The sequence below is a fragment of the Laccaria bicolor genome, genomic scaffold (genome assembly GCF_000143565.1).
Source record: "Laccaria bicolor S238N-H82 LACBIscaffold_1 genomic scaffold, whole genome shotgun sequence".
In the NCBI taxonomy this organism is placed as follows: domain Eukaryota; kingdom Fungi; phylum Basidiomycota; class Agaricomycetes; order Agaricales; family Hydnangiaceae; genus Laccaria; species Laccaria bicolor.
Genome location: NW_001889872.1, coordinates 330,663 through 349,847, shown reverse-complemented (window position 1 = coordinate 349,847; position 19,185 = coordinate 330,663). Strand labels below are relative to the sequence as shown.

General features: G+C 48.5%; 14 protein-coding genes across 14 annotated transcripts; 7 read left to right on the top strand and 7 right to left on the bottom strand.

The window, feature by feature from the left end:
• The first annotated feature begins 34 nt into the window (after nt 1–34).
• LACBIDRAFT_300721 (uncharacterized protein) lies at nt 35–1,022 on the top strand. The gene is made up of 7 exons (XM_001873794.1): nt 35–129; nt 188–237; nt 293–385; nt 438–599; nt 649–770; nt 819–855; nt 907–1,022. Exons 1-7 carry the CDS (start codon nt 94–96, stop codon nt 989–991), a joined length of 585 nt encoding a protein of 194 aa, XP_001873829.1. The 5' UTR covers nt 35–93; the 3' UTR covers nt 992–1,022.
• Nucleotides 1,023–1,064: 42 nt separating this feature from the next.
• On the top strand, nt 1,065–1,592 carry LACBIDRAFT_187030 (uncharacterized protein). The gene is made up of 3 exons (XM_001873793.1): nt 1,065–1,207; nt 1,264–1,379; nt 1,439–1,592. Exons 1-3 carry the CDS (start codon nt 1,085–1,087, stop codon nt 1,518–1,520), a joined length of 321 nt encoding a protein of 106 aa, XP_001873828.1. The 5' UTR covers nt 1,065–1,084; the 3' UTR covers nt 1,521–1,592.
• Nucleotides 1,586–2,412, bottom strand: LACBIDRAFT_300719 (uncharacterized protein). The gene is made up of 6 exons (XM_001873189.1): nt 2,295–2,412; nt 2,087–2,236; nt 1,990–2,033; nt 1,842–1,929; nt 1,753–1,790; nt 1,586–1,704 (listed from the first exon to the last, which is right to left on the bottom strand). The coding sequence occupies exons 1-6, from the start codon at nt 2,338–2,340 to the stop codon at nt 1,654–1,656; spliced, it is 417 nt and encodes a 138-aa protein (XP_001873224.1). The 5' UTR covers nt 2,341–2,412; the 3' UTR covers nt 1,586–1,653.
• A 236-nt stretch (nt 2,413–2,648) lies between these two features.
• Nucleotides 2,649–4,695, bottom strand: LACBIDRAFT_300718 (uncharacterized protein; the record flags this gene model as incomplete). The annotated part of the gene is made up of 15 exons (XM_001873188.1): nt 2,649–2,683; nt 2,737–2,765; nt 2,820–2,890; nt 2,938–3,053; nt 3,103–3,121; nt 3,171–3,296; nt 3,347–3,372; nt 3,426–3,510; nt 3,562–3,605; nt 3,653–3,688; nt 3,741–4,097; nt 4,150–4,356; nt 4,413–4,478; nt 4,528–4,581; nt 4,641–4,695. The coding sequence occupies 15 exons, from the start codon at nt 4,693–4,695 to the stop codon at nt 2,649–2,651; spliced, it is 1,326 nt and encodes a 441-aa protein (XP_001873223.1).
• A 168-nt stretch (nt 4,696–4,863) lies between these two features.
• Nucleotides 4,864–5,935, top strand: LACBIDRAFT_300717 (uncharacterized protein; the record flags this gene model as incomplete). Its single annotated transcript, XM_001873792.1, has 5 exons — nt 4,864–4,917; nt 4,971–5,156; nt 5,207–5,260; nt 5,308–5,592; nt 5,642–5,935. 5 exons carry the CDS (start codon nt 4,864–4,866, stop codon nt 5,933–5,935), a joined length of 873 nt encoding a protein of 290 aa, XP_001873827.1.
• A 157-nt stretch (nt 5,936–6,092) lies between these two features.
• LACBIDRAFT_300716 (uncharacterized protein) lies at nt 6,093–7,104 on the top strand (the record flags this gene model as incomplete). The annotated part of the gene is made up of 2 exons (XM_001873791.1): nt 6,093–6,897; nt 6,950–7,104. 2 exons carry the CDS (start codon nt 6,093–6,095, stop codon nt 7,102–7,104), a joined length of 960 nt encoding a protein of 319 aa, XP_001873826.1.
• Nucleotides 7,105–7,137: 33 nt separating this feature from the next.
• On the top strand, nt 7,138–9,046 carry LACBIDRAFT_300715 (uncharacterized protein; the record flags this gene model as incomplete). The annotated part of the gene is made up of 6 exons (XM_001873790.1): nt 7,138–7,186; nt 7,235–7,776; nt 7,829–8,437; nt 8,491–8,598; nt 8,649–8,912; nt 8,969–9,046. 6 exons carry the CDS (start codon nt 7,138–7,140, stop codon nt 9,044–9,046), a joined length of 1,650 nt encoding a protein of 549 aa, XP_001873825.1.
• Nucleotides 9,047–9,061: 15 nt separating this feature from the next.
• LACBIDRAFT_291511 (uncharacterized protein) lies at nt 9,062–10,957 on the bottom strand (the record flags this gene model as incomplete). Its single annotated transcript, XM_001873187.1, has 4 exons — nt 9,062–10,107; nt 10,161–10,492; nt 10,542–10,681; nt 10,734–10,957. 4 exons carry the CDS (start codon nt 10,955–10,957, stop codon nt 9,154–9,156), a joined length of 1,650 nt encoding a protein of 549 aa, XP_001873222.1. The 3' UTR covers nt 9,062–9,153.
• Nucleotides 10,958–11,082: 125 nt separating this feature from the next.
• Nucleotides 11,083–11,781, bottom strand: LACBIDRAFT_229065 (uncharacterized protein; the record flags this gene model as incomplete). The annotated part of the gene is made up of 4 exons (XM_001873186.1): nt 11,083–11,397; nt 11,447–11,560; nt 11,611–11,674; nt 11,729–11,781. 4 exons carry the CDS (start codon nt 11,779–11,781, stop codon nt 11,083–11,085), a joined length of 546 nt encoding a protein of 181 aa, XP_001873221.1.
• Nucleotides 11,782–12,465: 684 nt separating this feature from the next.
• Nucleotides 12,466–13,727, top strand: LACBIDRAFT_300712 (uncharacterized protein). The gene is made up of 4 exons (XM_001873789.1): nt 12,466–12,532; nt 12,586–12,868; nt 12,920–13,547; nt 13,598–13,727. The coding sequence occupies exons 1-4, from the start codon at nt 12,469–12,471 to the stop codon at nt 13,631–13,633; spliced, it is 1,011 nt and encodes a 336-aa protein (XP_001873824.1). The 5' UTR covers nt 12,466–12,468; the 3' UTR covers nt 13,634–13,727.
• Nucleotides 13,728–13,747: 20 nt separating this feature from the next.
• LACBIDRAFT_243177 (syntaxin) lies at nt 13,748–14,830 on the bottom strand (the record flags this gene model as incomplete). The annotated part of the gene is made up of 1 exon (XM_001873185.1): nt 13,748–14,830. One exon carries the CDS (start codon nt 14,828–14,830, stop codon nt 13,748–13,750), a length of 1,083 nt encoding a protein of 360 aa, XP_001873220.1.
• Nucleotides 14,831–14,900: 70 nt separating this feature from the next.
• On the bottom strand, nt 14,901–16,612 carry LACBIDRAFT_300710 (uncharacterized protein; the record flags this gene model as incomplete). Its single annotated transcript, XM_001873184.1, has 5 exons — nt 14,901–15,535; nt 15,592–15,685; nt 15,791–16,049; nt 16,108–16,214; nt 16,262–16,612. 5 exons carry the CDS (start codon nt 16,610–16,612, stop codon nt 14,901–14,903), a joined length of 1,446 nt encoding a protein of 481 aa, XP_001873219.1.
• A 60-nt stretch (nt 16,613–16,672) lies between these two features.
• On the top strand, nt 16,673–17,388 carry LACBIDRAFT_300709 (uncharacterized protein; the record flags this gene model as incomplete). The annotated part of the gene is made up of 3 exons (XM_001873788.1): nt 16,673–16,765; nt 16,812–17,134; nt 17,202–17,388. The coding sequence occupies 3 exons, from the start codon at nt 16,673–16,675 to the stop codon at nt 17,386–17,388; spliced, it is 603 nt and encodes a 200-aa protein (XP_001873823.1).
• A 324-nt stretch (nt 17,389–17,712) lies between these two features.
• On the bottom strand, nt 17,713–18,993 carry LACBIDRAFT_160684 (uncharacterized protein; the record flags this gene model as incomplete). The annotated part of the gene is made up of 6 exons (XM_001873183.1): nt 17,713–17,766; nt 17,845–18,021; nt 18,077–18,319; nt 18,379–18,578; nt 18,637–18,795; nt 18,861–18,993. Coding segments are annotated over 6 exons (966 nt in total), but the record flags the coding sequence as incomplete, so codon positions are not given.
• Nucleotides 18,994–19,185: the final 192 nt, after the last annotated feature.

Here is a 19,185-nt window from a genome sequence, read left to right as displayed (position 1 = left end):
TTCACAAGTCCCAATGTCGTGCTTACATAATACTGTCACAGCTGTGTTTCCTTCACTTGTTCCGCTCAGGAAATACAGCTGAAGAACTGACAGATGTCGGGAGCTCGCCTCGTTCGCTCAGCCATCAAGGTATCCTCCATGTTTGAGGGTTTCTTATCAAATTATTGCTATACTGACCGAGGAGCAGGCTGCGTCTTCTGAACTTGCCGAATCGATTGGCGAGCAGCTGGCTTCACCGTGAATATCCTCGATTTAAAATGTAAGCGATCACTCACGCTATTTGTCAGATCAGCCACCACCGGTTTAGAATTGTGCATGCTGAAGATCTTTTGGAAAGCGAACGGAATGCGATCTGGATGATATTTGAAAGCAATATGCGAGCATTGTAGGCGCCGTCACCCTTGGTCCATTCAATCTCAACACTCAAGAGCTGGTAGCTATACCTCGTCGTCGTTTGGCTGGGATCCACGCGCGAAGTGGAAGGAGCTGTTTAATTCATTGTCTCGGTTTTACTTGGCGTATCAAGCTGCAGCCAGTGAACTCATCGGGTTCGCTATGTTCCGGTTTGAATATGAGGACCAGGAAAGCGTCCTATATTGGTACCCCCCCACCTCTCGAAGCAAACATGGGTGCTAATGGCACTTAAAGCTATGATCTTCAAGTTACAAGAATTTTTCAGGGGACAGGACTCGGAAAAACTCTCATGCGACAACTAGCGAAGATTGGCTCTGCGTGGAAGATGGAGAAAGTCATGTTGACTGTTTTTAAAGGTAGTAACAAGCTGCTTCGTAGCAATTTTTCAGCTGACGTGGTGACAGCCAACACAAGAGCTTTCCAGTTCTACAATTCAACGGGGTAGGATTATTTTAAAATAAAAACCGGATAAGCGTGACTAAATTCGTCTAGATTTGTGGTCGATTCCTGTTCACCCAGCTGCGCTGAAGATGGATCTGACGTTGACTACGAAATACTTTCTATGCGGCTTACGTAATTATGATGAATTTATAAATTTGAACATGCTTGGCTGCAGCGTTAATCCCGTGTTACATAATTCCTTTTCACTGCACTTATAGTTCTCACTTTCATGCTCACCACCTCGACAACCTTCCGCGCTCTGCGCTCTATACAGCGCCTTCGAGGGGCACGTCTTGCGTCACACGAGACTCCTCAATTTAACGAACCTTCGGGTTGGCTGTTCGGGGAAAAGGTAATTCCGCAATCATGCAGCAATGGATTAACGTCTGACCTCCGCCCAACATCAAGGCCCCTCCGCCAGGCCAAAAGCGAGTTAAAGAGGACTGGGAAAATGTCTGGTACTTTGGAATGTTTGGTTCAATGTTGTTCGCCACGGTCTTGATATACTATAAACCGGACTCGAGGTCGGCCTGTTGGGTATCTCTCTACTCTGATAATCTAACAAGTGTTATCGCTTTCTCAGCATACAAACGTGGGCTCTCAAAGAAGCCAAGGAGAGGATGGAAGTCCGTGGCGAAAAATACCGATATGAACCGTCGTCATAAAGATACATTCTGTGCCATGATTACTCCAATGCTATCTTAAATACCAAATTTATCGAAAATCTTTGAAGATTCCGGAAGATGTTCCACTGTTCACATTCACATTCTTGTGGACTATGTAATGCCGATCTATTTCTCATGACTCGTAACTGGCGTGATATTTTTCTTCAGTTAGGAGTTTGTCCACCTATGGGAGGTATAAGCTGCGTTTGCTGGGATAAGAGATTCTTCATACCTCTGAAGGATCATGGAGTTTGATTTTGCAGAGCCAGCCTAATCCATCACTCGTTCAAAACCTGCAAGTCATGGTTGGCTTGCGCGTACCTTTGTCCTCTGGAGATTTGTTCAACAACCCAGGTTCCGACGACAGCGTCTCGTTGATTTCTTCGATTGTTCCCGACACAGGTGCGTACTAGGGGGGAAAAAAATCAGGGCAAATCGAGCTCCCCGCCTGAGGTAAAACGCGACGTACGATATCGGAAGCAGCTTTTACGCTTTCCACGGCACCAATTTGGTCTGGAAGTTTAACATTCACTATCGCACTCCTCGAGTCGTTTGGAGCCACACACCTCCTTGTTTAACCTCGGTGCCCAATGCGGGGAGCTCCACAAAAACAACGTCCCCGAGGGAAGACTGGGCGTGGTCCGTGATTGAGACAGTGCCAATGCCAGTAGAATCATCGAAAGTAACGGCTTCGTGTTCGATTGTGTATCTTTTAGCTAAAGAACGAAAGGTGACGATGCCGCACGAGTAAGGACCAAGTCAACCGATACTTACTAACGAGAGTTCGCAAATTCTGTGGCCTAGCCCAAGCCCCGGACATAGACGACTGGCGTAAGAGAATGCTTGAGTGCCGCGAACGGGTTGTTGCTCTCAAGATGGACTGCATTGTGAGCGAAGAGACGGAAGAACGAGGAACGGTTACGCGCGCAAATGAAAATCTGAACGTGAATGTCACTCAGGGTCCACTCTAAGCATTTCCTCTTTGGGTTAGATGGAAAAAGTCTGCTTACAAATCTACCTATGGCACTATTATTATTCCAGCGGGGGCGTACTTTTATTAGTTCTAACTTCTAAGAGTTGGGATGGACAGCGCTTGGCAAATAAAAAAAGCAAAAAGGTCTCCCTGCTTTACTCAAGAATCTTGGTAACAATTCCGGTCCCAACTAAAAACGAAAACTATCAGGAGAAGTTCCAAGAAAAACAGGTAGATCCGCACTTGTTTTGTGTGCCTCGCGAAGAGTAAATCTATGGTGCGCTATTATCAGAAATGGCAAATATGATCAAGAAACTAGAACTAACCGAGTTCCTTCTTCCAACGCAACGTCGAAGTAAAGGTCGCACACAAGCTCAACGTTGTCACCGGGCATGACCTTCAAAGTGTTAATTGAATATATGGTTTGGCAAGAACCCCAAATACCATTTTCTCAGCAGCATCAGGCGTGCCCTCAGGAAACGTAAGAGCAACAGTTATATCGGCCGTTCGGATGAAGCATTGAGGCCTATAGTTGCTCATGAAGGGCGTATAACGACCACCTACCGAGACTTCAATCTGGGCTCGTCAGCGAAGTAAATCAGAATTCACCTTCGTCTTTGGTCAATACCTGAAATCGCAAAATCAGCGGGGTTCAGCTAATCACAATTGTGACGTACGTAGATCTGGGCCAGGAACTTCTTTGCAGCTTTAACTGAACCGGGAGCAGCCAAAACGTGACCACGGCGAATTTGTTCGCGCTTTATACCACGGAGGAGAGCACCCATGTTGTCGCCAGCTTCAGCCTAAGTTAATTCGTAAGAGGGTTCGATGCAATGGTGGCATCTCAACATACTCGGTCCAGTTCTTTGTGGAACATTTCTATGCAAAATTTCAATTGGTGAGACAGAACTATAGAAAGCAAAGGCCCTCACCAATCCCGGTCAGCGTAGTTTTAAAGTTGGCACCAAAACCGACAACTTCTACGTCACTGCCTTTCAGAGCGATTCCGCGTTCAACCTGTGGCATGTTCGCGTTAGAAGAGCCAAATTCCAAGGGCGTTGTACTTACACGACCGGTTGCAACAGTACCACGTCCGGAAATCGAGAATACGTCTGCTCATGGTTAGGTTCTACAAGCGATAAAGGAGGGCTATCCGAACCTTCTATGGGCATCAGGAAAGGCTTCTCGAGATCACCTGGAATGATTATAAACGTGAATGGAATAACAAAGTGAAGGACAGTATATACGAAGAGGGAGTTCGAGCCATTCATCACAAGCATTGACCAATTCCTGAATCTTCGTAGCGCCGATGTCGTCGTTGCGTCCTTCCAGTGCAGCCAAAGCCGATCCCATAATAATTGGGGTTGATTCGCCGTCGAAGTTATACGTGGTCAAGAGGTCGCGCATTTCCATATCCACAAGTTCAAGCATTTCAGGGTCCGAGATTTGGTCAACTTTGTTGATGAAAACAACCAGCCGTTTTATGCCAACCTGACGCGCCAATAGCAAATGTTCACGAGTCTGAGGCATTTGGCCATCAGTGGCAGAAACAACGATGATAGCGCCGTCCATTTGTGCGGCGCCGGTAATCATGTTTTTGATGTCTTGACTGAGATCAGGCAATCTGGACGAGAAGTAGAGGCAAAATAAACCTACAATCAGCGTGACCCGGGCAATCAATGTGACCGTAGTGGCGTGTCGCTGTCTCGTATTCAACGTGAGCAGAGTTGATAGTGATACCTCGAGCTTTCTCCTCTGGGGCCTTGTCGATCTGGCTGTAGTCGGTAAACTTTGCTCCACCCTGTGTAGAAAGAACCTTGGTAATGGCGGCGGTCAATGTTGTTTTCCCGTGATCGACATGGCCTGTTTTGGAGGGGAGGTTAGCCAGCAGAACGAGGAAGTAAGGCATGGAAACGAGCCAATGGTCCCAATGTTCATATGAGGCTTGGACCGCGAAAATTGTTCTGCATAGCCTCTGCAAAGAGCTGCTATATTGTTAGAAATGAATGGAGGCCACGCAGCATACGAGCGCACCAAAGCTGGGAATACCCGACCTGGGGCTACGTTGACAAGCCAACAGCAAGGATGCTGGGTAGAAAAGAATAGTTTAACGGAGAATTCTTCACAGCAAGGGGGATACTACTCACAACGTGCCGCGGTTAAACCACGAGATACAGCTTTGCAAGTTGCGAGAGGCAACATATTCAGTGGAAGACAAACCTTGATTCAATCCAGCAAAATTCGTGACAAGTGGCACACGGCAACGTCCGAACGCACCTGATACCTGAGGTTAGGGTTGGCTTGGTCCTAGATTAGGGTTGGCCTTAGGTTAGGGTCCCGGCTCTCGGTTATTGCCTTCCTCTCTTCACTATGGACCGTCAGGAGCTTATTCGCAATGCCGTCGCCTTCCTTGTCGATCCAAAGGTATTGTGGGCTCAAAACCCTTCATACCATTCTTTCACTAACCCTGCTCACAGGCACAAGCCTCCCCTTTGACCCAGAGGATTCAATTTCTTGAGGCAAAAGGATTAACTCCGCCAGAAATTGAGCTTGCAATGAAGCAGGCATCTGTCACTACCGCAGGCCCATCTCAACAAGTTCCCTATCCCTATAGTCGTCAGCAATTCCCTTCTCAATCCCGTTGGGACTGGCGAGATTATTTTGTCAGCTGATCTCAACAACCAGCGAAACATGTGCTAAAGTTTGGAATTAGATTACGGCGGTCGTGTCAGGCGCAATAACTTATAGCGCAGTTGCACTCTTTAAGGTATGTGGGCTCTCCGTGTTCTTCCCTCGACTGAATTTTAAACACAGAAATATCTCTCCCCACACTTGCAACCCCCGAACTCTTCAGCGTATGAGGAAGATCGAGATGCTCTCACTGCGCAATTTGACGCTGCGGAAGCCCTCTTGAAGGAGATACAGAATGAAACCGCTGCCGTTCGAGCTGCTGTGGAAGAACAAAAAGACAAGATCGACCAGACAACGGAGGACGTAAAAGCTGTCGTGTCTGAAATGCGTGAAGGAGAACTTAAGACTCGAGACGAAATGCGTGAAATACGGGAAGAAATCACCAATGTGCGGGAGATGCTCCCAAAGGTGGGCCGCCGCCCTTTCTTTGTGTATCTTTCATAATTTTCCGGGCCAGATGATTGAGAAAAATAAAGAGAGCCAGACACAGTCTTTGGCTGAGCTGCAACAAGAACTCAAGTCTCTGAAAGCGTTGCTTTTAAGCCGCGGGCCTGGTCTCTCGGGCACTCCCACATCGCCGTTACCGACGCTGGGCCGACCAGCGATACCAGCGTGGCAGTTGGCGAGCCCTCCCAAAGCCAGTGATGTTGAAAGTTCTTCGACTTCACTGGGTACGATATCTTCATCTGTGCCTTCCATCAATGGGAAGGGAAAGGAAAGCGAGGGCCCAGAAAGCTCTGTGGAATCGTAGACTGTATACTTGATTCACTTTATGTTACTTACAAGTTACTTGGATGTGATTATAATTGGCCTACAACGAAAGCAGCTTCCCACGGGTATTTTGAATACAACGTCAGTAACTTGAAAGGACCCGCCTCACCTCCACAAAGCGCACCTTAGCGAATGTCATGTTCAGCCAATTTCGTCAAGCTGTCGAACAGCTAGCGCAACAAGTTCCCCATGGACTAGACATTTCATCGCCGGAGGACCAGCGTGACAGCGCATCGCATCCTCGCTCTCTGGATTCACAGCCAACGCGTTCTGCAACACCATTATCTTCGGGACAATTGGCAGAGTCTGCACTATATTCTCTACGCAAGTCTCTGGCCTCGCAACGATCCGGAAGTCCAGCCGGACGCACAGGGAGCCCATCGTCTTTGCCCGAGAGTAGGACACCAAAAGGCAATCTAGAAGAAAGGTTACGTAGAGCCACATTTGCCATCGGAGAAGCTTCCGGCCCCTCCACTGCACAACCTTCCGCAAGAGCTTCACCATCATCTACGCCACGCACAATAGTTGAACGTCACCCGCTATCACCTTCCTCTACACCGCTTCCTGATTCTCCCCTGCTTACCCCTTCTACCGAAGACACCTTTCAACTCGAGCCTGCGCCAATGTCTCCACCTTCTTTAACCCTTTTGAATTCAGAGGCCCCCCCTTCACAGCATACAAAGTTGAAGGAACTCAATGGCGAAAATCTTATGTCGCCAGAAGCAATCTCCTTGCTCGACGGCGAATGTATTAACTTTGACCATTCCAATATACCCGATTCCACCCTCCCATCGAAGGAGAATCGCGCAGGTGACAAGGAGAGTGACCAAGTTAGGGGTCCACCACTTGAAGAGGAAGAGCAACCGACCTCACAAAACTCTCCAGGTACGAATGTGGAAGATCTTCAAGAACGACTTCGACAAGTAGAGCAACGGTTTTCGGGTGTGTCCTCAACTTCATGCTCCAGCTGTCTCTGTCTTTAACCTCGTCGAAGATGTTTCGACATCGTTTAAACGGCTACAAGCGGAAAAATTAGCTGCGGATCTTGTACTTCGTGACTTGACATCATTGCATAGCATACAAGATACTGCTGCATTACGGGATTACCTGCAAGACACTAATACAAAGGTGGAGGTTAGAAGTCTATGATGGTTGGCTTTCGTATATATCCTGATATGGGTGATGCAGCATTATAGGAGTGAAGTTCAAGGCCTGAATAAGAGATTGGAAAGTGAGTTCGACGTGATTTTCTCTTTTTCACGCTCATTTGGTATCTCAGGCCATGATGGGCGTCTGCAGCAACTTCAAGACACCCATCAATTGCAGTCAACCTCCCAGTCGGAGCAAATAAACAAACTCAAAACGCAGCTGAGTGAGACTGAAGCACTTTTTCAGGCTTCTCAGAGTTCGAACACTCAGGCGGAGGAAACGGCAGCCACTCATAGGTCCGAGGTTGACCGCCTTGTGCAAGAGTGTGAGCGGTTCAAGACTCTGGCCAAGGAGGAGGAAGAGAAGCGAGTGAAGGCAATAAGCCTTCTGAAAACTCTGAGACAGAAACTTGTCAAGGCGGAGAAGGAGAAGGAAGACGCTTTGAAAGAAGCAGCCTTTTCCAAAGAGAAAGAGAAGGGCGAAAAGGACAAGGAACATATTGAGAGCGCTCGGTTGCATCAAGAGATCGAGGCTCTGAACAAGGAAAGGGAGAAAGTCATATCAAATTTGAAAGGTCAGTATGAAAGGGACACTTCCAGCCTGAAAGATCGTTTCGAGAAAGAACTCTCTGCCGTGCGGGGTCAATTAGAGCTAGAAATAGCTACATCCAAGGTAAAGGGTGAAAACGAATTTCTGTGATTCCTTAGTTGATCATGGCCTGCAGAGTATGCACCTCAAAGAATTGTCGTCGAAGAACTCGCAAATATCAACCCTGGAGAATTCGCTTAACAATACAACGAGGGACAAGAATGCCTTCTTTGATCAACTTCAACTACGACAAGCTGAACTAGAGTCAGCGCACACGCATCTCGAGTCCCTCCAACACCAAAACACCGAGTTCCAGTTTCAGCTACGGGAGTCAAATGATCGCCTCGCACTGCTAAGAGAGGAATATGCAGAATTACAGCGCGAGCAAGAGGCAACGGCGAGACAGCGTGATCCCGTCACACCCGCTGGCGATGTTGCGCACCTGATATCTGCAGTTGAGGCCAAGTGCGAAGTAAAGATCTCGGAGCTAAAGCGAAATCTTATTACACTTGAAAAGGAACGGAATGAAGCCGAGGGAGATTGGAGTCGAAAGCTCAGAGAAAAAGGCAAGGAACTGGATGAACTTAAACGCGTCCTGGGCTCTGCAGCCAAAACGCGAGAGACCGACGAAGGCGTGGCCTCCGAACTCCGTGCAGAGGTGTCGCACGCGAAGGAGGTAGCCAAAGTCTTGCGGCAACAAGTGTCGGAGCTGCCCCTTCTTCAAGATCAATTGAGCGAGCTCAAGGTGAGTGGTTTGATCTGTTGATTTAGGTCGATATCGTAAATTTCGAGGAATAGAAATCGGCGAAGGAGCGTGAGACGGAGTTTGCCCTCAAGATCAGCCATTTGGAGCGCCAGGTCGAGGAGGGGCAGAACCGCGATGCTCAACTTCGGCAGAATAACAAGGTAGTTCCAACTTTTTTCGCATGCTTGATAAAATATGAATTCGTTTTCAGACCCTACGTGAGGAGCTGCGCAAGGTTCAGTCATCTGCAGCGCTACTCGAACGACAACGAAACCCCGGAGTGGGATACTGGACTACACGTGGTAACCCAGAAAACAGTCCTGCCGAGTCACGAAATTCTTTCTCCCCCATTCCGACAGAGTCTCCTTCACGTACCGCGTCACCTGCACCGAGCTCGACTAAGAACGAGGAAGAAGTCAATCTTGAATATTTACGGAATGTCATTCTCCAGTTCCTAGAGCACAAGGAAATGAGGGTAAGCATCTGAATTGCCTCTCACGAGCATCACAATGATCATTTTGGTGCAACCAGCCAAACCTTGTAAAAGTATTGTCCATCATCTTGCATTTTACCCCACAAGAGACCCGGAGGCTTATAGCCAAGGTGTAAACTGCCACACTCGTTGAATTCCAATACCAATATTTGTTCCTCCGGGTTGATCGTCCGATACAGTACATTATACAGATGGTAACATTCCAAATTTAAAAACGAGAAATTTACTGCGAACCAGGTTCTTGATAAGGAGGCAGATCCTCATCAGCTCCATCCTTCTTTGGGGGCCCTCCTTGACTCGAACCTGCCTGCAAAAACCTCTCCCGTTCCTCTCGCTCCAGCCGTTTCTTTTCTTCCTCCGCGCTCTCGTGAGGTGGTGAAACTGCCGCAGCTGCTTGAGGAGTGGCCGTCGACGGAGCTGAGGCAACAGCGGAATCATGCAGGGTATACGCAGCCGCCAGCCTCTTTTTCTCCTCCTCTGCAGACTCAAGTTTCTGAGAACTTGCGACGTTGGAGGCTGGGGGTTCACCATATGCAGGTATTTGCGACTCATTGCCAGGTAGACCTCCACTTCGCGGGCCAGCGAGAGAAGACGCTCCCCTAATATCGTGCAGCGAACCGCTAGCTGGTCCAGGCCCAGATGGCCCAGCAGACACGGGAACGCCAGTCTCTGCAACGGTCGGGATGATTGTTGGGACAGTGATGGAGGTATCGCCAGAGTCCAACGCGATCGGGGTGGTGGCTGCATTCACAACGGCGGGAATTGGTGACGGTGACTGGTTAAGTGTAAGCGGGTTAATAGGTGGCGACACTGCCTGTTCAGGAGGGGAGGTCTGTTCTGTCGGGGGAACCTGGGCAAGAGGTTGGCTGACGACTGGGGGTGTCGTTGGGATGCTCGATTGGAGACTTATGCTGTCCGTGCTGATATTCGACAGCTCGCTGGCATGACTTTCCCCGAAGCTGCGGGTGTCTGAGCGGCTGAGATCAGAACCAGCTACTTGAGGGGGGAGATTGATGTGCCCTGTTTTGTAGTTGTCTAAAGCACGCTGGAGGGATGCGCGAGCTGCTCCTGTTACTTGAGCACCTGTGTACGGACTGGCCTGGTTTGGTGGCAACGTAGGCAGTGCTGCGATGATTGGTGTTGCTGTTTGGGAGAGGAGAACCAACTTCTCGCCGTACTGGAGGGCATCCAATCACAAATGTTATTCTTGGATAAATAAATAAAACCTACTTCACGAAGGGCTTCCCATTTGAGTCGCTCGCTTTCCCTGACCGCTTTGCGTTTCAAAAGCTCGATTTCTCGTTCCAGCGGTAAATCGTCCTGTTCAGCTTTCTTCAGTTGACCCCTGAGATCGGAAATGGTTTTCTCCGTGCCCTTCTGCTGGGCATGCTCGAGACGACCGATCTGATTCTGTATCCCGGCACGGATATTCCGACGTGGTAGAAGGGCTGCTTCAGCATCCCGAAGGGCCTTCATGGAAGCCCTGGCGGAATCAAGCTTGATGGCGAGTGAACTAGCGAGGGATCCCTGAACAAAGTTTAGATACGCAAGTCTGTCGGTCACTTGATATAGGCTGAGGTTGATATTCGAGAGGAACAAGGGATAACTTGCCATCTTTCAGATCCTCTGCTTCAGATTGACCCCAGGTATACAGCTCTTTGCTTTGAGCCTTTGAGTCGCGCGAAACGCTATCGAAGTCGATCGCAACACCTTTTTCTGCAGTAATGACCTTCTGGACTGGAGAGGTAGTCCTAAATAAGATAAATTGAGAAATATCACAAAGAGATATGGACGCCAACTTACGAATACTGCTGTTGCAGGGAGCGAAATTGATGCTGAATTGCGTCGAATGTGTGTGATTTATGACCGCCTTGCGCAGCAGAATCGTTGGCAGATGGTTGATTGGCGGCATCTGGGCTGGTTGGGCGTGATGAAAGATTAGCTGGAAGATGAGCAGCGAGTGGCGAGGCGTTGATTGCAGACTGAGCCTTGTCAGCGAAGGAGGCCAAAAAACTGGGAACGGGCATTGTGGAGAGGAAGAAAGGTATAAATGATTGATATCTGGGAAAGATAACAGCTCTTATAAGCGACCCTAAAAGTAGATGATGTCATAACATAGCTCCTAGCAGACAACCGTACACAAGATACAACATCAAACAACAATCTTCTTTGGCTTGCCCTTTTTCTCCGAGTCCTTGTGCGACAGGAACTCGACCTCCGTCGCCAGTGGCCCAGCAAGCTTCGCGCCCTCGGGGTATCCCAATACACTGATTTTGAAGTATTTTCCAACCCCCTCAATTCTCTCCCGTAACCCATCTTCGTCGGCACCAGGTGCAAGGCGCGTCCATATCGACAGTCGATAAAACTGCGGACGCGTAGACACGATCACCCCCGTAATCAATGACTGCGACCCATTCTCCGAATCTGTGGGTGACGGATCAAACGTTTCGCCTATTGCAGCAAGCATCTGAGCGTGATGTCAAGTTAAGGAATGATGCACGACTTGCTTCACTCACGGTATACAGCCACATCTTGTCAACGTTGGGACGATTTTTGTCTTTAGGCAATTGAATGCTCCATTTCCCTCCATTCTTGTTCGCCTCGTCTTCCCATGCGGGAATAATCCCCTCCTGCGATGCACAGTCAGCAAACAAGATGTCTCTTACAACTGAGATCTCACCTTGAACAGATAGTAGTTAGCCTTTTGCGGCAATTGAGACGGTGGTATAATGTTATTGTACAAGCTAAAGTCAGGGTCAGTGATATTGAAAAATCTTATCGTCGAAACTTGGGCATACCCCCAGAATTCCTCGACACTATCGAAGCTGATGACACGCTTGATGTCCTCCATCCAGCCCTGGGCCGCAGCTGCACCAGGAGTTTGGGGAACCGGCGTCTGTGGAAATGCGGAGACAGGCGTCTGGGGCATATTTCGGCCCTTGGTCGCAGGGGAGTCGAACCAAAGTGTCCAAGGCGAGTAAAGGGGATGCTGCGAGATGATAAACAATATAAACGTCCCGTGTCACTTTGGTGACTTACCTTGACATTAAAGTTGGTAGGATCACTGAACACAGTACGGATACCTTCGGCTTGAGCTTCCATATTCACTTCTTGTATTTCACCAGGCTCCAGACCCTCCTCTGCTGAAGTGAGGGTTGATGGTGGCTGATCGGCCAAAGCAGCAGAAAGCGCAGCTCTCGAAGCCTGGAGAGCAGCCCCCGACAAAGAAGAGGTCGCCATTCAAAGTAGAGACAGAAAATCAGAAGATGCAGAAAGAAGAGTGAATCAGGATGGATAACAGTCAGAAAAGAGATAGGGTGAATCTAAAAGAAGGAAAAAGGAAATAATGTATGAAAGGGGCCGTCGCAGGTATTGAGAGCGAGAAACGGGCTGGGTGTAGTCTGAAGATTTGTTCGTCGTCGTTTTTACTATTTAGTGAGAGTCAATAAATCCAACAAATGTTCACGTGACGCCAAATGTAAATTGTTGCAACTCCGCTTATCAGATAGCAAGTGTCTCCTTGACTCCCATAGTGCTCATGGACAAATTTCATGCTAAAATCGTCGCTGCCGCGACTGGGTCCACCTTGACGGCATTGACCAGTGAGTAACTCTTTTCATTTTTTGTTCTCGCTCACTTGCGAGCCCGTCTTCAGTGACACCCTTTGACGTCGTGAAGACCCGGTTACAGACACAACCTCCACAACTAAAACCCCTTTTTCCTCGACCTCCGCCTAATACTTGTTGCCAGCCCAGCAATGTGGCTTCCTGTGTGAGGAATATGTCTTCGCTTGCAAGACCAGTAGGGGAAGAAGTGGTTTGCGTGTGGGAACGGGGAGTTTTGAAAACTGAGCGTGTCACCGGATTTTTGGACGCTGTTCGGCATGTTTTGCGCGCAGAGGGGATACCTGGTCTTTGGAAAGGTGTTGGGACAACATTGTACGTGATATGGTCTGGTATTTGAGCAACATTTCAATAATATACTACTAGGGTTATCAGTGTCCCGTCAGCGACAGCCTACATCCTAACATACGATCACCTGCAGAAGGTTGTTCTCCCTCCCCTCATACCAAATGATACCCTCGTTCCCCTCTCTGCTGGAATTTTGGCCCGTACAACTATCACCTCCATCATCTCACCACTGGAACTCATCCGCACCAACCTGCAATCAACCCCACTTTCACCTGATAACCCGCATACCCTTCGGTCCGTTCTTACCTCTGTTCGGTCCGTTGTCAGGCAGAAAGGCATTGGATATTTGTGGCGCGGCCTTAGCCCCAGTCTATGGCGGGACGTGCCGTTTTCTGGATTCTACTGGGCAAGCTATGAGACTTGGAAAAAATCTTTTGCGAGACGAGGCCATGAAGGTACAGGGGTGGCCTTTGTGAGCGGGGCAATCAGTGGGATTTCAGCGGCCCTATTAACATCCCCGTTCGACGTGCTGAAGACTCGACGGCAGGCCCTTCTCATGTCAGCATCGAATACCCATATCTCGAGGACTCTGCCCCTCCTTATCCGCGTAATACGCACTGAAGGTTCGTCGGCGTTATACGCTGGCATCTTGCCTCGGATGGCTAAAATTGCTCCTGCATGTGGGATTATGATCGCGTCCTTTGAGGTGAGTGAACTGCGCATACCTTTTGTGTCAATTCTAAAAGCATCTTAAAGGGCGTTGGCAAATTCTTAACGGGGCCACAATCATAGATGTTACAAAATGAGATTATCTACATAATGTCCTTTCCTCCGATATAACCAATCCCCCTACGTAGCTCTATAATTGACCAATTAGATCCAGTAGAAAAGACTTGGAGATGCACATCAAGAAAGTCGGTTGAGTTGCCTGTTAGTGGTCGTCAGTTTCCCTCCAACGCGGTCAACCTCATTAGAGAGGTCGTCCAACATTTCGATTTGATAGGCAATTTCACTACCGATTGCCTCCCCTAGCTGTCTCTGCCGTTGCAGTATTGTTGTGAGTTGGGATAGTTGGTTATCCTGCTGTTGGATCTGAACTTGCTGAAGCCCAACTAAGCCAACATTATCCAAAGGACGTGTCATCTCGGTCTCTTTGGGAGGAGAAGATGCACCAAAGACACGTCGCGCAGGTTTAGCAGCGTGTGAGGATCCCAACAACGCCTCCCTGTCCGATTGCGAGGCAGGGTTCAACGCAAGAGACCCCCCTGACGACAACGGTGCCGCAGCCCTGGCGGATGTTTGACGTGCAATCGTGACGACTCTACTGAGCTTTTCACAATCGTCCTGCAGTCGTGCGACCATGTCCGTCCGCCGCTGCAGCTCGCCCTCGCTCATCCCAGCCACCCCAAGTTCCTGCAAACCTTTCCCCAGCACCCCAATTCGTGCCAGAACACCAGCAAGCTTCGACTTTGCGGCCACGTTGCTTTTGTGGGATGCGCCAATGTCTCCTCGATCAGAGAGGGCATCTCGTTTATTGATCTCAGCCCAGACATCCCGAAGCCGGGATTGAAGCTCTAGATGTTCATCTAGCCAAGAAGCTGAAGTCAATTGACTCGCTTCGCCAGCCTGCTGTTTGCCGACTGGTATGCCCAAGAACTGCTTGAAAGCGAAACTCTCCCGCCACTTGTCCTCCTTGGCGCTGAGGATGGCTCTGAGGTACGTTTCTAGCCCTACTCTCCGTTCATCGAGTATCTTGATATCTGAGTGGGAGCGGAGAATTGCGAACTTGTGTTTAGGAGGTAGGACACAGGGTGGTGGTGATCCAGTTGATCTTGAAAGGTCTGTGTGTAGATCGTCAAACTCCGAATACCTTCTCCACATCTGCCATGATCGAACATTTGCTTGAATGTCAATGCGATACACGGTGTGTGGTTTGGGAGATGAGCGTTCTTCGTAGCCACGAATGAAGACAGCTTGGATGGCGGTCATGTCAGGAATAGTACATAATTATTAGTAGCTGTAATACAAAAGTAGTACCCTTCAAGTTACAACCAGAAAACTATGACCCATATTTCGAACCGCCAACAATCACGAACCTGGCTCCAGCTATTGCGTACCACTGAAAGATATAGCCAAAAATCCACCATCCCCATCCTCGCCCCTTCAGAAATTTCACAAACCCAGGAAACACATCCTCCGTGATATCTTCCAGCACTACATCCACAAAGCCGATCTGCAGCATGTCTTGAACATACTCTTCCGTTGATATCATATTGGCAGAAGGCATCACTCTCAACAGCGACGTTATCAACCGTGTTTTCAAGCTTTTGAGGGCTGACGGTGCAAAACAGATGTCAGCCAGCGCAATCCTGCCCCCGGGGGCAAGCTTCTCGAAAGATTGGCCGAGAAACCTGCGACGAGTGTCAAAATGATAGGCACAATCTAATGTGAGTATCGAGTTGAAGTAAACCTCCGATTCAGGGTGCAGAGGATGGCTTTTGTTACTCTCATCACACACTGCATCCGCTGAGTAGAGATCGACTTGAATATTTTGCTTCTGGAGTTTCATGATTCTGCCCTTGGAGCGTTCACAATGAGTCTCCAGCGACGTGACGCCAACGAGCCGCGAGGGACGAGGGACAGAGTCATTTGAAAGGAGGAGGACAAGAGATTGGCCAGTCCCATATCCAACATCTATAGCTTGAATATTAAACGCTGAACAAAACTACTACAACCCAAATATTACACACCTAGCACTTTGCCGCCCACCTTCAGCCGCGCTTCTGAAATTAATTTGAGCGCAAGAGCTATAAGGATATGCCTGGGGTGAGGATGTGGGTAGAACTGGCGTGATATTTCAAACCTTCACAGGCGTCTGGGAAAACGTTGGCTTTCTACTGACTGGTTTGTCAAAAAAATGCGTCGAGCAAAAGAGAAATGGAAATGAACCTTCCAATATCCCATATTGAGCCATTCTGTACGCGGAGGTGTGTTTGCATCTTCGTGCGGTAGTTTGTTCAAGGAAAGGTGAAAGAGGCCATAAGGATCCGTTGCCCCCAGAGACCAAAAGGGAAGGCAGACCGCAAATACGGAAAGGGCAAGTGAGAAATATAATTGCTTCGCATTTGAGTCTGCAAGGTACTTGAACATTGCGACCACAAAAATTACGCAACCGACAATGGGTGAACTAGAGTGTTTGTTCATTTGGCTGAAAAGAATACTGTCAGTTGTTCATCTTTCACACAGAAAAAGAATGTATGGAGAACCGACTAGAGATCTTTGGCTCCTCCACTTTACTTGCAAGCATATCAAATAGCGATAAGTGGGCTTTTGTCATCGTGCCAATAATAAACGGCATAAAGATACAAACACCCTGTTTTGTTTCAATGCGTACTGGATCGCCGAGAAGGGTGAACATACCTTGACAACGATATTCTCGCTTACTAGAACTGTCCCATCCGATTGTTCCACAACTGTGAGTTGATTTCGTAAACTTGTTCCAGCGTTAGCGTCAACTTCAGCAATGAAGCCGTCAGCCATGACATTCATGTCGCATTTGAACGTTGTGGACGATTCAAAGTAGCCAAGAATCGGGAGTTTTTCCGTTACTGTGAACGACGATGGGCGAACTGGATCGGGAGTGACTGCCACAACAAGAGGGCTGAGCCTAAAGAGAGTGTCGGGGTTCTGTAGGATGTTGAGGACATCGCTTGCCGAGGCCCGTATGCTCCTCTGTAAATGAACTGAGCGACTAATGATGAACGGCCACATAGTGTTTGAACCAACAACAATCTCGTCCCAAACAACTCTTATGCCCTCTTACGCCACAGCATGGCAGCTCAGCTCCCAGAATGCCATTCAATAAGGATCACGAACCACGGGAAGATGAAATCATGGGTTTCATTCGCCTTGGATCATCTGGAGGTCGGTTCACGGCATTCGTAAAAGGATTTGTGTTCACCTTTCGCAGCGCAATGATAAACCTGTTGTTCTCCACACGCTACCATTGGTCCAAACTACAAACGAAACCGAGAAGACTCAAGGTGCATTATCAAACGCGACCACTGTCATTCCACGTTTGGTGTCTGTGGTGGAGATAATCAAGCGCGAGTATTTGAAGTCCCTGGAGCTGAAGCAGTCAACCAGGTTGACTGGGTTGCATCAATACAATGAGCTCGGCTGCTTGGAAGACTTGGAGGCTGAGGATAACCGAATGGAACAGGATACGCCACAGGCTGCAAACGAGGAGGCACGAGTGCAGAACATCGTACAAGCGCTGGGGGGGAAAAATCAGTATGTGACGCTGGTCTATCTTCGATCAGTCAACTCATTTCGCTGTTCTTCCTCTCCATTGACGCAGTGTGAGGCAGAAACAAACTCCCTTTATGCGCATCACCCTTTCAACGCAATCTCTGCCTGAATTAAAGGAAAGGGGTGCAACGTATCAACCTCCCCTGATCAGGAAATTGTCAAAATCTGCAAAAGCACGGGCGAAGAAACGAGAGAAAAAAGCTTTAGAGGTGACGGATCTGGAGAAGGATGGGTAAAGTCGTACTTTGGCCCCCACAGAAGGGAATAGTGGATCCGCATCGAGGTTTGGTATGTCCTCAAGCTGTCGTCCGCGATACTTCCCGCCGGATGCTGGACAATGCGAAAGGTTGCCTCGTTCTCGACCAACCACGAATTGCTGGATGGTGAGCTGCGTATGTCAGTACTAAACTATGGAATTTACAAGTGGTGTATATACAAATTGGAGGTATCTGGCTCTAGGAAAGTAGAACATATGTACATGAAGGCAAGAAAAGAAATACAGCCTATAACGGCAAAATAGGTCAAATCAGCTCTACTCCCTCCCCAATGTCTACTTGGCCAATGACGTATCGCAGGACATCGCTCAATGTAATGATACCCAATAGCCTACCTTTCTTTCCTCCGCGCTTCTCTTCCTCCTACAACGACGCTGTTAGATCAACATGAACAACATCGCAAATATCATAAAGTACCTCTCCCTCAACGACAACAAGGCGATGCACTCGTCTTTTCTTGATGAGTTGCAGCAACGTTCCAAGAGAATCTGAAGCAGTGCAGACGACAACGCCAGGGAAATCAGGAGACCTCTGATTGAGAGCCTCCGAGATTTTGAGATCTAAGGATTGGTATGCGCCTAGCCGGACGAGTGTCTAGAAAAATCGAATAAAGGCGGGACACTAAGAAACAAAGGGTGCGCCAACTTACGATGACATCTACTGTCTCATAAAGGTTAACCACAACGCCCTGCTCATCAATGATGGGAACGGCGGAGATCGAGCGTTCGGAAAACATATGAACAACATCAAAAACAGGGGTATTGAGACTGGCAGTGGCAATTGGATGGTAAGGATTTTGGCCTTCACGTAGTTCCGAAGGAGGTGAGGCAACATAGGTTCCGATTCTCAGTTTGCGCAATGATTGATGGAGCTGTTGGATCTCCTTGTGACACTGATTGGAGAGTTGTGTGAGTTGGGCATGGCAATGAAACCTAGTTGCAAGTGACACACGTTGATTGAAATGAACTTGAGCAATCGGTATTGGGTGAGGACAGATACGATGACCTCATGGCCCGTCTCAGTGTCATTGTCAAGCAAGGGTAGCCGTCGCGCGTGGGTTTGGATAAGAAGCTTGGCAGCATCATACAACGTGCTTGATGGATGCTCACGCAAAAGTGGTGGTTGAGCAACTCCCAGTTCACGTTCGATGTCTGTCAAGTTGAAAAGACGTGCATCCAACAAATATAGAGAAGAAAGACAAGTATGCACCTCTCAGGGATTCCAAACGAAATGTCTCGACATCGGTTGCGGCGTAATCGTATGATGCAGTGCGATAGTAATACTGAATGAGATGAATGATGTCCAGAACGGTGAGCATGCCTGCGAAACGGGATTTTTCGCTGTTCCAAAGGGGAGCGGAGACGACGCCTGGGGTGAGATATTAGTGATGAGAGAAGGAACAGATAACAAGGACAAGCCATTGAGGAGAAGACATTGAAGAGCTTTCTTAACGTTGAGCTTTGTGTCGAGGACTATGAGCCTGAAGCTCACAGGGAAGGCATCGTAAGAAGTGTGACACTTAAGAAAGGATCGGATGGCATTGACTGCGGCATCGTGTGATTCTTGTGAGTTGTAGGGAGGAAGATGGGAATTTTGTCGACGACGAGTAGAGCCTTTTCGTCTAAGGATCTTTGGAGAATTGCTAGGCGATAACGTAGAAGACATGTAGCCTTATTATTATTATCATTATCATTACTATTTAAATTATGCTAACGGCTAATCCCGGTCACACAAGTGTCGCACTGCCAAGGGGTTGTC